At 43.5% G+C, this 16986-nt stretch overlaps 1 protein-coding gene across 4 annotated transcripts in view; it reads left to right on the forward strand.

Moving 5' to 3' along the window:
- UBR1 (ubiquitin protein ligase E3 component n-recognin 1) overlaps window positions 1–16986 on the forward strand; it is a 149760-nt gene that overhangs the window by 125371 nt on the left and 7403 nt on the right. For all 4 annotated transcript variants that reach the window (XM_073348599.1, XM_073348601.1, XM_073348598.1 and 1 more), the window contains exons 42-45: window positions 1836–1944; window positions 6767–6823; window positions 7399–7476; window positions 9140–9310. In XM_073348599.1, the coding sequence (XP_073204700.1) occupies window positions 1836–1944; window positions 6767–6823; window positions 7399–7476; window positions 9140–9310 (415 nt within the window). The remainder of the gene's footprint in view (window positions 1–1835; window positions 1945–6766; window positions 6824–7398; window positions 7477–9139; window positions 9311–16986) is intronic.

The following is a 16986-nucleotide window of genomic DNA, read 5'->3' on the forward strand; positions in this document are numbered from 1 at the left end:
CAGGGCAATGCCGTACAACAAGGATTGGAAGCGCCTTCATCTCTTTGACAGAAAGTCATATTCCTCAGCCACCTTACAATTCCATATTGCCAACTATCTGATGCTCATGGCCAAATACGATTATATAAACTACAACAAATCTCCCCAACAACCACAACTCTTCCACACAACTTGGACTATGCTCAGACTCTTAAAAAGTCAGGATTATCCCTAAACTCTCTTAAGGTCCATCTAGCAGCTGTAACATTCACGAACCTGTAGAGGGATATTTGGTGCTGTCACACCCAACCACTAAAAGGTTCCTCAAGGTTATAATAAACCTCTTCCCTCAACGCAACTTCCTAACCCTATGTAGGACCTAAAGCAGGCACTGAAAGGGCTGACTAGGCCTCCCTTTGAACCCATGGCCACCTGTTCACTGATGTACCTATCAATGAAAACGGCTTTCCTGATACCATTTACCTTGGCCAGATGAACAGGAGAGAGAGCAGCTCTGATGGTGCATCTCCCTTACACAGTATTCTTTTCAGACAAGGTTATGCTCAGGCCACATCCAAAATTTATTCCCAAGGTAACCTCTCCCTTTCACATGAATCAATTAATTAATTGCCAATCTTCCAACCCAAGATTCACCAAGACAACAGGAAGGCTATACTTCACACTCTAGATGTCAGGAGAGCCCTGGCCTTCTACCTTCATAGGACAAGAACCTTCAGGAAGTCCCCTAGACTTTTCCTATCCATTATGGAAAGATCTAAGGGCTCAGCAATATCAGCCCAAAGACTCTCTAAGGGATCTCAAATTACATCAGACAGTGACCAAATTCGCAACATGACCCCTCCAGATTTGATTCATACACAGTCCACAAGATAGATCTCCTCTGTTGCCTTCAAGAATGTCCCTATCTCCCAGAGATCTGTAGAGCAGCGACATGGGCGTCAGTCCACATTTTTGCAGAACATTATGCAATCTCTGGGGACACCACCTCAGAAGCCATCTTCAGCTTCACCGAGAGTGCGGTTATCTATAATTGACCTAACTCTGAAGCCCCAGCCTCCGGAAGGGATACTGCTTGGGAGTTACCTACAGTGGAGCACCCGTAGGGACACTACTCAAAGAACAGGTTTCAGAGTAGCTTATGCTCAAATAAATTTGTTAGTCTCTAAGGTGCCACAAGTACTCCTTTTCTTTTTTACTCAAAGAATAAGAAGTTACTTACCTTGTGCAGTAACAATAGTTCTTAGAGATGTGTCTCTCTATGGGTGCTCCACAACCTACCTTCCTCCCCTCTTCGGAGTTCTTGTCTATGTCTCTGTGGTAGAGAAGGAACTGAGGAGAGTTAACCTGTGTGCACTGACTAGCCTCGTGGCGCAATATAAGAAGAGAGCACATGTGTGGGCCCAGTGGACACTGCTATCAAAGTTTTTTCCAATCAGCAGCACAGGGAAGCAGACATACCTACAGTGGAGCACTCATAGGGGGGACAGCTCTCAAAGAGACATTGTTACTGTACAAGGTAAGTAACTTCTTCTTTTCATCAAACAGCATAATCCTGCTGCTGTAATGTATGTACAATAATCCTCAGCCAGATCCTTAACTAGTGTAAATTGCATAGCTCCATTTAAAGTCAGTGGCGCTACATCCAGTTACAGTAGCTGAAAAGTTGCCCTAAATCTTTAAAATAGTCATAAGAATAAGTTGTAAAAGGAATCAGAAGAATTCTGGTTTTCTGTTATGTCTGCTGCTGATTGTGTGCCCTGTTCAGAGAGACCTTTAGAGAATGGACTGGCTGAAACTGTTTGATGTATTCCTAATATTTCCTTCTTCTTTTGCAGTTTCCGAGGAAGGAGAATTCAAGGCCCTCTGTAGTTATTTATCTCTACCCACAAATCTGTTCCTGCTTTTTGAGGAATATTGGGGCACTGTAAGCCCCTTGCTCCAAAGGTACTTGTTGGAGATGGGGGAGCAGTGGAACCAACCTTCCATTTTGTGATGGCTGTAAGGGAATTTCAGATGAAATTAGTGAATAATTGGTTACACTCTGTCCAATACCATATTGCAGTTGCAAAAGAGTTGGCTTGATGAACAGAGTGTATACTGAACCACTTAAGGAGTTTGGAATTCGGGGGAGAGATGGGAGGTGTTCATATAATCTCCACACCTGATTCTAATATTGACTGGAAAGAAAATCAAGAAAGAGAGAATACAGCAGTGGGTATAAGAAAGTACCAGTACCAATGATGCTAACAGTCAGGTAGGCGATATTAGCAGTAGAAGGACTGTACCTAATTGGGTGAGGAATCTGGGCAAAGCTAAGCAGAAACAACTAAAGTGTTTGTACACCAATGCAAGAAGCCTCAGTAACAAAATAGAGGAACTAGAACTACTGGTGCAGGAAGGGAAACCAGATATTGTAGGGAGAAAATAGTCATGACTGAATTACAGATATTGAAGGGTATGTGCTGTTCAGGAAAGACCAAAATAAAAATAACGGTAGTGCAATAGCATTGTATATTAATGATGAGGTAGACCATAAAGAAATTAGAAGTGATCCAATGGATAACAGAGTCTAGTTGGGTCAAAATCACTTTGGGGGAAAAAAACTACCAGAGGCTTTTTGTATGTTACAGACCCCCGCCAGGATCCAATTTGGATATGAATAGAGACCTTTTTATATTTTAATGAAATAAATACTACTGGGAATTTGTGAGATTATGGAAAGGGCAAGTGCTACTAGTAATAGTAGGGCCCAGATTTTCCTGGATGTGGTAGCTGACAGATTCCTTCCCTAAAAAGTCACCAAATCTAAGAGAGGCGATGCCACTTTAGATTTGGTATTTATTGGTGAGTAGTGAGGATCTCATAGAAGAACTGGTTGTAGGGGACAACCTTGGTTTTAGTGATCATGAGTTAATTCAGTTTAAACTCAATAGAAGGATAAACAAAAATAGATCTGCATCTAGGGACCTTAATTTCAAAAGGGAAAACTTTAAAATATTAAGGGAATTGGTTAGGGAAGTGGATTGGACGGAAGAACTAAAGAATTTGAATGTGGAGAAGGCTTGGAATTAGTTTCTGCAAATTTGACTTTAAAATATCTGAAGCCTGTATCCCACACAAGGGGAAGAAATTTTTAGGGAAGGATTGCAGACTAAATTCAATGAGTAGGCATCTCAAACAGGTTCTTAAGAAAAAGCAGAAAGCCTACAAGGAAAGGAAGATGGGATGGATCAGCAAGGAAAGTTACCTCTTAGAGGTCAGGAAATGTAAGGAAAAAATGAGAACTGCCAAAAGCCAGGCAGAGTTGGATGTTGCAAAGGAAATTAAAACCAATAGTAAAAAGTTCTATAGTCCATCTAAATAAAAAGAAAACAGGGAAAAAAGAAGTGACCGCTAAACACTGAAGATGGGGTGGAGATTAAAGATAATCTAGGAATGGTCCAACACCTAAACGAATGCTTTGCCTCCATGCCCTTTACTTTGGGGTTCTGCCCCAGCAGGACCCCCATGCTCTGGGTCCACATTCTTGGTCTCCCCTTCCAGGGGACCCCCCAACCCTCTTAAACCCACCTTGTCTCAGTGGCTACTGCCAGTTGTCATCTAGTCCCCCGCTCACTGGGGCAGACTGCAATCTGTAATGGCCACTCATTATTGGCAAGGGGTTAGGACCTGCTGCCCTTGCCTATTCCCAGGCTGTATCTCTGCAGCCCCAGTACCTCTGTAGGCCTTCAACAAGGTCTGCAGGCTGGGGTTTTACCAGGCTGGAGCTCCCCAGCGCCCTTGCTCTATTCCCCAGCACTGCTCCAGTTCAGGTACCTTCCTCTCAGGCAGCTAGCCCTTCTCCCTCCAGGGCTGGAGAGAGACTCTTCTCGGCTCCTGGCCCACAGCCCTCTTATAAGGGTCAGCTGGGCCCTAATTGAGCTGGCCACAGCTGTGGCTGCTTCCCCAATCAGCCTAGCTTGGCTGCTTTTAACCCCTGTTCTCCAGGAGTGGGGCATCCGTGCCACTACAGGGGCCAATCTTCTTTTAACATTTGTATTAATGACCTTGACACAAAAAGTGGGAGTGTCCTAATAAAATTTGCAGATGACACAAAGTTTGGCTGTATAGCCAATACAGAAGAGGATCAAAATATTATACAAGAATATTTGGACAACCTTGAAAACTAGTGTAATAGAAATGGGATGAAATTGAATAGTGCAAAGTGCAAGGTCATGCACTTAGAGACAAACAACAAGAATTTTTGCTATAAAATGGGGACTTATCAGTTGGAAGCAACAGAGGAGGAGAAAGATCTGGGTGTATTGGTTGTTCACTGGATGGCTATAAGCTGCCAATATGATGCGACTGTGAAAAGGCTAATGCAGTCCTAGGATGCATCAGGAGAGGTATTTCCAGTAGGGGCAGGGGAGTATTAGTATCATTATACAGGGCACTGGTGAGACCTCATCTGGAATACTGTGTGCAATTCTTGTCTCCCATGTTTAAGACAGAGAAAACCTACCTTGTGAGAAGAGACTCAAAGAGCTTGGCTTGTTTAGTCTAATCCAAAAGAAGGCTGAGGGGAGATATGATTGCTCTCTATAAATACATCAGAGGGATAATTTGCAGGGAGGGAGAGGAGTTATTTAAGTTAAACCACAGTGTTGACACAAGAACAGATGGATATAAACAACTCATCAACAAGTTTAGACTTGAAATTAGATGAAGGTTTCTAACCATCAGAGGAGTGAAGTGCTTCCAAGGGGAGCAGTGGTGGCAAAAAGCTAACTAGCGTCAAGACTGAGCTTGATAAATTTATGGAGGGAGTGGTATGATGAAACTACCTACAATGGCATATAGCCGGTGTGTGACTGCTAGTAGCAAATAACCCCAACAGCCGGTGATGGGACTCTAGAGGGGAAGGCTGATTTACTACAGAGAATTCTTTCCCAGGTATCTGGCTGGTAGGTCTTGCCAAAATGCTCGTGGTCCAACTAATCGCCATATTTGGGGTCCCCTGGATCAGATTAGCAGAGACCCTGTGTGGGGGTTTGCCTTCCTCTGCAGCATGGGCACAGGTCACTTGCAGGTTTTAAACAAGTGTAAATGGTGGATTTTCTGTAACTTGAAGTCTTTAAATCATGATTTGAGGACTTCAGTAGCTCAGCCAGAGGTTATGGGTCTATTACAGGAGTGGGTGCGTGAAGTTCTGTGGCCTGCAATGTGTAGGAGGTCAGACTAGATGACTGTGATGGTCCCTTCTGACTAAGCAGTTTGAGTATCTTAGAATAATTTATCATGGTTGTATTAAACCAGAGTAAATGAGTCATTTGGAATTGGTGCATGTAGAGAGGATTACATTCATGAAGGAAGTTATTCTGGAGTGTTGCTTTTGTGTTATATGATTCCTTGGTCTGTCCTGTCTGCCCTATCTGCCCACAGGACAGGTAGCGACTATGATGATATCTGAAAGCAGGGTTCTTAGTATGGTATAAAGTATAACCTGCCATTTCTGTTTTTTGGGCTATACCTGCCTAATTTCCAAAGCAGAGTCTGATTAGGTGCTGTAGTTGACCCTACTAGTTAAAAGTAGGGTACTACCCCAACAATATGGATGTAGAAATCTATCTGTAAAGGAAGGATTGGTTAAAACTAAGAAAAACTACTTAAACTTCCACATCACTGTCTTGAAGAATGTCCACATTCAGCTGAGTCCATTGTGTGCAATATTAAAGTTAACATTTTGTTGTAGTAATTGGTTTTCTTGGTTCCTGGTGAAATTATCTGCTTCATCACCAGTTTTTCTCACTTGCCCTCTGTCATCATGAGGCATCTGTGTTGTCTAGCATACTTCAACCAAAGAGACATTTTGAGCCTGTTGACTCCAACCTTCTGTCTCAATGCTGTCTCAGATTATCCCCAGATGTACTAAATATAATTTGGTTCATTTTTATTTGAAGAACAACCTCCAGTAAGCAACTGGGTTTTTAAGTCCCTTAAATGATCGCTTATCAGAAAAAAAAAATATATATATATATATAGTGTGTGTGTGTTTTTAAGTAACACAAGACATTCCTTCCAGCTGAGGCTGAATACATTATCTCCACAATAGCGCTCCCAGCCCAAAGCATAGGGATTCCAAATGGGAGACCAGATCTTTTATGTAGTAATAATGCTATTGTGTGTGTTTTTATTTATAAAATCCGTTGTTTCTGAGAAATCCTGTTGATACAGATCAGTTAAAATGACCAGTTGCTGGAGGTCCCTCTTCTCTTCTGCTTTGTATAAGTAATATAAAATAACTGTATCAGCAAGAATACCAAAGCAGTCATTTCATTCCTGTGATTAGCAGCTTGGCAGTATAGTAGCTTACTACACTGTGGAGATGGATATGTTCTTCCATTATAAACATAAATACAGTAAACATTTTCAATGGTGCATTTTAAAAAAGTGTTTGAAAAGCAATCACTAGAAGCAATAAATACTACATTTAAAATGTAGGATATTTTAATGTACAACCTTCATCAATAGGTATTCCAAGGGAAACAGTGTGTGATAGTCCACATTCACATTCTGAGAAAGTCAGCATTTGCAGATGGTGCAAACATTTTTTACGTGTGTGTTTCATTCTAGTGAAATCTTTATAATTTGTGTTTTTAAAAATAGATTTCTCTCTTGCATAAACTTTCAAGATTTTTCACTACTTTTTGTATCTGTTTAGTTACGGTTATTAATTATATATAGTGTTCATACAATATAATCTGTCAATATTTGTCTGATACAGGTGGTGTGCTGACCCTGCTGTACTAAGTTTTCTTAAAGGGAAAAACATTTCAGTAAGGTTAGTTTCATTTTTTTTTCTGGGCTTTGTTTTTGATCTGTAACAGTTGAAAGAGCTGGGCTCTGAGTAGTTAAATGAGGGCAAGTCTTGCAGTTAGGGATTCCTTGCTTCCTTTTGCACCTTTGCCATAAACCCACCCGCCTCTTGAAATGACTTTACAGGATTCCTTTATCAAGACTAAACAATTACTATTCCCTCAGAACATCAAACATTTTACCACGCCAGTCAGACATCAGCGTTTTTCTGGGGTAGGCTAATGTAATGATTGGTAACATGAGAGAACCTTCATTGGGTTGTAAAATGTATGCCCATTCCATGCAAACTTAGTTTGCTTACCTTTTGTTGTACATTTACTGTGGAAACATTTCCTGTGTGGTTTGTCTTATATCCCTTATTGTAGCTGCTAGAGGTTGTGACATGATTCTGGGCCCTGAGAGTTTGAAAGAGAGGACAGGGAGTTTACCAACGTGGTAAATTATTGGCAGTGTATGTCCATTCTGTTTGTTGTGATCTTTGTGTGGCTTTATCCTTCATTAATATTTTTTACAGTATTTCTTCTTCTACTCATTTACTAGATATCCAAGGAAAAGAAATAATTTGATAGAGCTTCCAGAAGACTACAGTTGCCTCCTGAATCAAGCCTCTCAGTTTAGGTAAAAAGTAGCAGTTTGATCTGCCTTCTTGTCAAGTGTTTTTTCCTTTTCATATCCTTGCAATTAGTGTAACCCATGTGAAACGTGACAAAACTATTAACAGAAACAATTCTGGGATGGAAATCAGATGCTGCCACTTCACCAATCCAGGAAGAACCGTTGTCTGTGATGTTCAAGTCTGGGAAGGGTATTGCAAAATTTGTAGTGAACATACTGTTTTGTTCCCAACCATCAGTAACCAGCAGTCCATTTTAAGTATCATGCTACTTACTTTTCACATAATGACCATATATAAAACTATTACAGCTTAAAGCACTGACGCACTTCGGTAAACAAATGTAGGTTTGATATAGCTGACATTTGTTTTCACCATTGCCCACTTCAGGACCAGAGGTTTGGCATTGGCTTCGAGTAGGAATGCTGAACCTGGCCCACAGGTGAAGTGTTGGTAGCAGAGGGGACCGTGTGAAAATATATCGTTTCACTTCCTGTGGAAAAACATGGAATCATGGATATAGTCCAATGTGCTTTTTAATTCTTTCTAAAGAGAATTTTGCTCTTGGAAGTTTGTTTTGAATTTTAACAGTAGTGAACTTAATGCTCATGAATGAACCACTTGTTTGATCTGTGAATAGTGAGGAGGCAGGCACCGAGCAAGTTATGCTATGTCGCCCTGCCAGTGCTGCTCCTGACCTACATCACCTTACCCACTTTGGCATTCTAGTACTGTGCCTGTATGTCAGTTTTGTTATTTGTATAAATGGGCTAGAATAACATCACCAAATTTACTTCCACTTTTGACTTGACTCAGTTCCTAATGCTGCATTTCCTCAGTTTAGTTTTAATAAGGCACATTTCTCAAATTGGGTATCTGCATTAATGATTTACTGAAGAGAGGTACATTATTCATGGAGAGGAGGAGGTCTTCTCACTCCATTCGTGCTGGTTTAATATGCATTTTAGCAATCTTTGGGTCCTGTTGGAATCTATACACTGATGCAGCTTTCTCCTTTTGTTTGTTTCCATTAAATACAGCAGGAGTTTCTCAACGTGTATAGTGTGATCCACATCTTAGCAGAAAGATGGTTGCCGACCATTCCCTTCCATTCACCATTGCGTGGGTCACCTTATCTGCCATTTGCAATTGAATAAGATTGCAATGGCAACTAGAGCCATTGATTACATGGAAAATTAATAGGAAAATATTAAATGTAGTTTTAGTTGTGTTAGCAGTTAGGAAATGAAAAGGAGAATTACTATCATGTGAGCAGGCCTGGACTTGGAGCAATGCTTTGCAAGACTGGAGCTTGAGAACCTCTGGAACATCACTTGGTAGATGTAATGTTGGGAAGAATAATGTCCCATGTGATCACAAAATTGACAGTTACTTTAGAAAAGCTTTCACTGAATTTATACCAAATTTCTCCCCTCCCCAGCTGATCTATACTAGAGGGAAGCACCTCTTCCTTATGGGAAAAATTAGAACGAATTTTACCAGATAGTTTCAGAGGAGGCGTTGTGATCGACGGTGCCTCTTTTCTGAAAAAGGCCTTTGCGTCAAACCAGCATGACTGACTGTATTTTTTAAAATCTTTTCAATGTATTTGCAATAACTATTTTGGTTCCATATTGCACTTAATAATTACCACCTTTCTCTTTACAGGTGCCCACGGTCTTTTGACGATGAACGAAAGCACCCAATGTTGTGTTTGTTCTGTGGAACCATGCTGTGCTCCCAGAATACCTGCTGCCAGGAGTTGGTGAATGGGGAGGAGCTGGGAGCCTGTACCTCTCATGCTCTCCATTGTGGAGCTGGAGTGTGTATGTTCCTCAAGTAGGTAACTGATCAGTATGTAATTTTTTGCAGAGGAGAATAATTTAAGAAGGCCAGATGACACAGAAGGGCAAAAAACCTCATACTCTTTGGGATTGGGGAGAAAGAGCCAGCATGTTGACATACACTGTAGGCCAGTAGTTCTCAACCAGACTGCTGTATCCCTTTCAGGAGTCCCATTTGTCTTGCGTACCCCCAAGTTTCACCTCACCTTACTTAAAAACTACTTGCTTACAAAATCAGACAAAAAAAATACAAGTGTCACAGTGCACTATTACTGAAAAATTACTTACTTCCTCCTTTTTACTATACAATTATAAATGAGTTGGAATAGAAATATAAACTAATCATTGTCTGTATGAAACTTTAATTTGTACGGACTTTGCTAGTGCTTTTTATGTAGCCTGTTGTGAAATCAGGCAAATATCTAGATGAGCTGATGTGCCCCCTGGAAGACCTCTGCATACCACCAGGGGTATGTGTACCCCTGGATGAGAACCACTGCTCTAAGCCACCAAAAAGTTAAATCACCCTGCAGTAAAACTGCAATGTCGGTCAATGGGCAGTGCTATAGTCTGAAGGTGTCCAGTCAAACTGCACCCTTTGTCGTGTGTTTACAGAACACCACAAAGCCAATAAGTCTATATTAAGAGTAACTACTTTTCAGGTAAAATATCAAGTCTATGCTGCAGGATCCTGTACTTGGCTTGCATTTTCAAAGTATCATAAGGGAGTTAGGCACCCTACTCCTTTAGGTTCCTTAGAAAATCCTAGCCTTTTATGCATGTTTATTGTCAAGTTGTTAATGTATGTGATGGACAAATTACTTACACCTTTAAAATTACTTACAGCTTTTTCTGCATTGTTGAGTACTGTAAAGGGGCAAAATCTGATATTTGTCTTAATTTTGTTCTCTGTGGCTTAAAAATGGCTGAATTGACATTGGGGTGGGACCAACTTGTTCCGAGGGCTTGAGGCTTGGGATCGAGTGATTTTGGAGGGAGCAACATGCATACCTCCTCTGTATCTGAGAGGTTTGCTGTAGTGTGGAGCTCTTAAGGGGGAGAAATAACAGAAGTACAAGAGCATCTGGAGGAGGAAGAAATTATTTCCTGGAGGTTTCAAAACAGATTTAACTGTCATCTGAGCTTTTACCTCCTTGCACTGCCCATCAGGAGTGAGTTTGCACAGAAAAGGAAGGAGAGCGGTATTTATTTTTTTTAAGACTCCAATAATTAACTAAAGTATCTCAGTTTTAATAAACATTGCTAGCACGTAGCACATTCTCTGTATATGTGGTATCTTCCCGGTTAGTGAAGATTAGCATGGGGTCACTATGAAATGTTAAGAATGGTCTAGCTCAGAGGTTCTCAAAATAGGGGTCGGGACCGCTCCAGGAGTTGCAAGGTTATTACATGGGGGGTCACGAGTTGTCAGCCTCCACCCTAAACCCCGCTTTGCATCCAGCATTTATAATGGTGTTAAATATATTTAAAAAGTGTTTTTAATGTATAAGGGGGGTCGCACTCAGATGTTTGCTACGTGAAAGTGTTATACCAATAAAATAAAAACCAGTAGGATCTTATTAAAGGGGAAAAGGCAAAATGACACATTTATTGTGAATACAGAAAGAATCATAGTAAGCAGTTAGTTATAGCTATAACATTCCATTCCATTCAATTTCATATTTATTCACACATTCATTCATACACACACACACAAGTTCTGCAAGGTTGTTATCATAGTTACCAGCCTTAGAGTTGCTTATGCCAAGCCACTGGCTAGGTGGCTTGGACATGAGGAGGGAACAGGGCCTTTTCAGATGCTCATCTGACGCTCCTGGAAGTTGATTTGCAGAATCAGACCCCAAAGTTCTCAGTTTCTAGAGTCCATTTTTATAGGAATTTATTCCTATGCCAGTCTATGGGAATTGCTTCGTCATGCTGTTGCTGAATCAATCAGCAGACGGCACATTCCTGGTGGCTCCATGTTGTTCTTCGGTTCTCCCACCATTGAGGCTGTTGGGTGGATTCCGGTCTGCGGGCCAGGGGTCCTCTGGTTGTTTCCACTTGACGCCTTCTTCGGCCGATGGACACTGGATTCTTAGGCTGGCACCTCCCTGATCATTCAGTTATTATCCACACCAAGCATCCATCCACGTACATCCTCTATCTCTATTTTAATCACAATTGTTAACAAAGCAAGGTAAATACAACAAAAGGGCTGGGAGTCTCTGTGTGCTGTTTCTGTTGTTACAAAGTATTGCTTTGAGAACAGACTTTGTCTTAGGATGTACTAACACAATTAGCAGCTTGCAAGTTTCACACAGAGAGGGAGAGAAACAGTACCAAAAAACAAGATACCTCTTAATTAGTAATACCCTGGAATTTAAACTATGAGGAATCAAACTCATTTGTGATTTTAATACAGAACTTCTTTAATATAATCCAACAAAAGGGGTCACCAGTACAAAAGTTTGAGAACTACTGGTCTAGTAGCCAAGTGAAGAGGCAGTTGACTGACCATATCCAGATAACAGAATAGCGCAGTCCACAAAATAAAGAAATTTAATAGCTGATTATTCTTCAAGTAATTTCAATGTCGTTTCCACTCTTGGGTGTCCGTGTGCCCAGCATACAGCCGTCAGAAACTTATTCCATCAGTGGTACCCATTGGGCAGCTCAAGCTCAGCCTGCTGCTGCACACCATTGTGCAGAGGTGTAAAGGGCAGAGCTGCCCCTAGCCCCGCTCAGTTCCTTCTGACTGCCAGTCATTTGAACTCTACGCTACCAAAGCAGTTCTCTTTCTCGGCCTTCGTGAATATTTTGTGTGTGTATTGTTAGTCCAGTCTTCAGCATAGTTAGGATAGTTAGACTTCTTTTCAGACTTGTTTTCCTCATTTGTCCGGTTTTCTGTTCACAGTACCAGAGTATGTCCCGATTATTGGGCTTCAAGCTGTGCGCTTCTTGCTCAAGGCCTATGTCAGTGATCGATCTGCGTAATAGCTGCCTGAAGTGCTTGGGGAGGCATAAAGGACTTGCGAGGGGATTTCAAGCCTAGGACAAAGAAGGATAGGGAGGCTAGGCTGAAATTCTTGCTCATGGAGGCAGTGCTCAGGCCTCTTTCAGAGCCGTGCCAGTCTGCCTCAGTGCTGAGTGCTACAGCTTCATTGAGAAAAGCGCCTCCAGCTTTAGAGGAATCCTAGCATCATTCTACCTTGTTCACACTGAGGAAGAAATACAGACTTCCAGGAAAGCCGCAACCAGGGGAAGGTGTCCACCTTCTAAGTCTGGTGAGAGGGGCGAGAAGGAGTTGAGTAGAGTACACCTGAAACCTAAACACTCCTCCAGATTGGTGCCTAACTTGACTGAGTTGACTCCAGCAACACAAGGAGCATTGTCAAGCCTGCCACAAGAAGCGGCACTGTCAGCTTCTTGGGCACTGCAACAGGAGATCATTTCCATGCCAACTACCCCGGAAGCACTTGCAGCGGCAAGAAATCTGCTCTGCCTCTTGATGACTGTCTCCTTCCTTATAGGAGTCCAATTCCTCTGCATTGCTGCCCTGTCCACCAGTGATTTAATCTCCAGTACCCCAGTTGCCTGCTTTCTGGATAGGTGGGCCCTCGTTACCCTCCAAGGGGAAGCATGCAGTGATGGTGTTGCTTCACCCATCGCCAGATTCTTGGAACTGGTCAACAGCACTGACTGGATCAGCCCTGCCATTGTCAGAGGAAGGGGAATCGTTGTCGTTGGGTTTAGAGGTGGGATTTGATGTCTCACAACCCCAAAACAGGACCCTCTGGGCCCCTCAAAGATCCTCTCTTCTGACCTACCACCCTGACCCCTGAGTGGGACCTGCCATGAGAATGTGGCCAGGACAGTGGGGCCTTGTCCTGTATCAGTGCTTGTTTTGAAACACTTGGAGGTTTCTCCCAACTTTTAGATTTTACCCACACCGTGTGTACTTGAGATCCTCATCTAGAAGAGCAGAATCTGCACACACAGAGGCTCCGTCCCCAGAGTCCAATACCAGGCATAGTACGAAGAAGAGGTTCCAGAACCAGAGCAACAGCCATTAGAAGAGATTCTACCCCATCTGGTCTTGGCTTCCTCTCCAGATGAGGCTGTTTCATCTGGGATCACTTCTCTTCCTCCCGAGGATTTTAAAGTTTATCAGAAGTTGTTAAAGAAAGTGGCTGCAGATTTAAGTGTACAGGTCAAGGGGTTAGGGAGTCCTCACATCACCTGGTGGCCAATCAATGAGGCTATACTAGAGCCTATAAAGGCTTTATGGCAGACTCCATCCTCTGTGGCTCCCACCTCTAAAAGGGCTGAAAGAAAGTACTGTGTACCCTCCCAACGTTTTGAGTACCTTTATACTCCCCTTCCCCCCCCCCCCCCCCCGGCTCATCAGTCATCACAGTGACTAATGAGAGGGCATGACAGGGGCACCAGGCTGCCATGCACAACTCAGAAGATGCTAAGAGGCAAGACTTATTCAGCAATAAGTGGTGGACACATCACCTTCATATTGGTGCACATAACAAAAATCATGTGGTGGGGGTGGGGCCGAGGGGTTCTTGTGGGAGGGGGCTCGGGCAAAGGGTTGGGGTGCAGGGGTCTGGGGTGCAGGAGGGTGCTCCGGGGCTACTGCAGGGAGAGAGGACTCCCCCCAGCACTTTCTCGCTGCAGCAGCACCTGGGCTTCGGGGGAGAAGTGCATGTCCCCGCTGCAGGAGGGCTGGGGCTGGGGCTGCAGGAGAGGTGCCCCTCCAGCAGGTCCAGGCCAGGGGAGGGCCATGCCTGGGGCTGGGCCGCTCTGGCTGCAGCAGGTCTGGGCTGTAGGGTGAGTTGGGGCCAGGGGAGGGACGCCCCTGCCCCGGCCGCAGCAGGTCCCCAAGCGGGTTCCCTAAGTGCCTGTGTGGTGCTAAATAGGCTGCTGTGCGGCTGTGCAGCTTACAGGGAATTTAGGTTTCCAGCTCTGGGCCCTTCAAGATAGCCTGGAAGTGCAGTCATTTTGATGGCCAGTTGAGACTGGTATGTCTGTCTCCATCTCTTCATACCCAAACTCCCTCACCTTTGCAAACTGTCTGTTCCTCTTTCACTATGCTTGGTCCTGAGTTACTTCAGACCATAGGGTCTTTAGCACTGTGGAAGTGGAATATACTCTCCAGTTTGTTTCTGCCCCTCCTCCCACCTTCTCTCCCCGTCCTTCAGGGACCACTCTCGCAAGAAACTCCTTATCGAGGAAGTACAATAGCTCCTTCGCTTTGGAGCCATAAAGGAGGTTCCATGTGGTCACAGAGGGAAGTGGGTTTATTCCAGATATTTCCTAACCCCAAAAGTGAAGGGGGATTTCAGATCAATCTTAAACCTGTGTCCACTCCACAAATTCTTAAAAAAGATAGTTTTGCACAGCCAATTTTCATGCTAACGACAGCTGCTTCTGCTCTGGGGTGGTGACCCCACCTGGATTCTCATTGGATAAGAGCTCACCTGGATAAACATTGCTAGCACTTACCACATACACAGAGAATGTGCTATCCTCCCGGTTAGTGAAGATTAGCATAGGGGTCACTATGAAATGTCAAGAATGGTCTAGTTCAGAGGTTCTCAAAATAGGGGTCGGGACCCCTCCGGGAGTTGCAAGGTTACTTAGACTTAGAGTCCGTGGTCCTCAGAAGACTCAGCTTTACACATCCGTGCCAAAGAACTGAAACCTGTCAGTCTGGCATGCCAGGTATTTCTGATGTAGATCAGCGGAAGCAGCTTGTTAGTCCTCACAGACAAACAATGGAAATGTTTTACCTGAACGAGCAATGGGGAGCCTGCTCTTCTCTGCTCTGTCCAGAAGCAACTTTACTCTGGGAGCTCTGCATTGCCAGCTTGATAGATCTAGAAGTATCTTACCTGCGAGGAATACAGAATGACCTAGCAGGCCACCTGAACAGATCATTTACAAGTCACCACAAGTGATGTCTTTGCCAGATGTGGCCAGTTACATCTTCCAGCAGTGGGGGCTTCCCCAGATAGACCTATTTGCAACAAAGTCGAACAGAAGTTGTCCACTAATTCTGCTCCCTATGGAGTCACAGCCCAGCTTCCATAACAGGTGATAGGCTTTTCTGTGCTTCTCCACCAATTCCATTAGTTGACAAGGTGTTACTAAAGATAAGACCGGACCAGGCCAGAATCACAAGTAGAGTCCCAGCAAGGACCCATATCAGCACAGGTTCTCCACTCTTCTGGCACTATCCGTGAAACTTCTAATTTCACTTCCACTAGACTTGGACCTAATCTCCCAGGATCACAGTTGCCTACTCCATCTGAGCCTACAGTTCCTTCACTTAACTGCAGGGATGCTCCATCGCTAGGCACTAGAGAGCAGGCCTACTTGAAAGACATCAAGAGATCCTGCTGAATAGCTGAAAGCCTTCTACAAGAGTAACTTGCCTCTGTCAATGGAAGTGGTTTTTCTATCTGTTCTTGCCAGTGTGGATTATTGCTGACAAGTTCTTCAGTTCACCAGATTCTAGACCTGAATTATTATACCTGAAACAGACAACCAGGGTTTGGGGGTCAGTTCCTTCAAGGTACATAAAACAACTATTTCAGTACTCCATCCTAAAGTGGACAGTCACTCTATTTTCTCCAGTGATATGTCAATAAAGTTTTGAAAAGGCTTAGTCAAATTAAACCCTTAGGTGCAAGACCAAGTTGTCCTGTGGGATCTAAACTTAGTATTGTCAAGATATATGGGTTCCCCATTAAAGCCACTAGCTACTTGTTTTCTGCTGCATCTGTCAATTAAGGTTGCATTTTTGGTGGCCATTACCTCTGCCAGAATAATACGGGAGCTGTGGGCATTAATGCATTCATATCTGATCTTTTTTAAGGACCTGCATTCTCTCTCAAAGGTGGTTTCTTCTTTCCACATAAACCAGCCAATTTATTTGCCTGTAGTTTACCCAAAGCCACACTTGAGCAAGGAAGAGGAGCATTTGCATACCTTGGACATGGGGAAAGCCTTAGCGTTTTACCTGGACAGAACCAGACACTTTCTTAAATCGTCCCAACTGTTCATAGCAGTGGCAGACAGAAAAGGAGGTCAGTCTCCATCCAGAGAATTTCTTCCTGGATTGCATCCTGTGCACATATGTGCTAGGGCTTGGCTAATGTCACTCTGCCTGACAGTGTCTCAGCTCATTCGGTGAGGTTGCAGTTGACCTCAGTAGCCTTTCTAGCACAAGTTCCATTTGTTGACATTTGTACAGCAGCAACCACCTCAGTCCACACGTTTGCCTCCCACCGTGCTGTGGATCAAGACTCCAGAAGGATGCTAGAGTTGGACAAGTTGTTCTCCAATCTTTATTGAAATAGACTCTGATCCCATCTCCTGTTCTTATGGCTTGTGAGTCACCAAGATTGGAATGCACGTGTACAATCACTCAAAGAAAAACCGGTTATTAACCCGTTTTGTAACGGTTGTTGCACATGTCTGTTCCATGACCCACCCTTTTGTCCCTCTACATTGAAGTTCCAGCAAGAAGGATCTGAGGGGGGGGAGCTAGGGGCAACTCTGCTCTTTGTACCTGCATGCAGTGGTGCACTACAGCAGGGGAAACTCGAGCTGTCCACCAGGTACCACTGAGGAATATGTGTGAGATGGCTGTGC

Source organism: Lepidochelys kempii, chromosome 6, assembly GCF_965140265.1.
Source record: "Lepidochelys kempii isolate rLepKem1 chromosome 6, rLepKem1.hap2, whole genome shotgun sequence".
Classification (NCBI taxonomy): Eukaryota; Metazoa; Chordata; order Testudines; family Cheloniidae; genus Lepidochelys; species Lepidochelys kempii.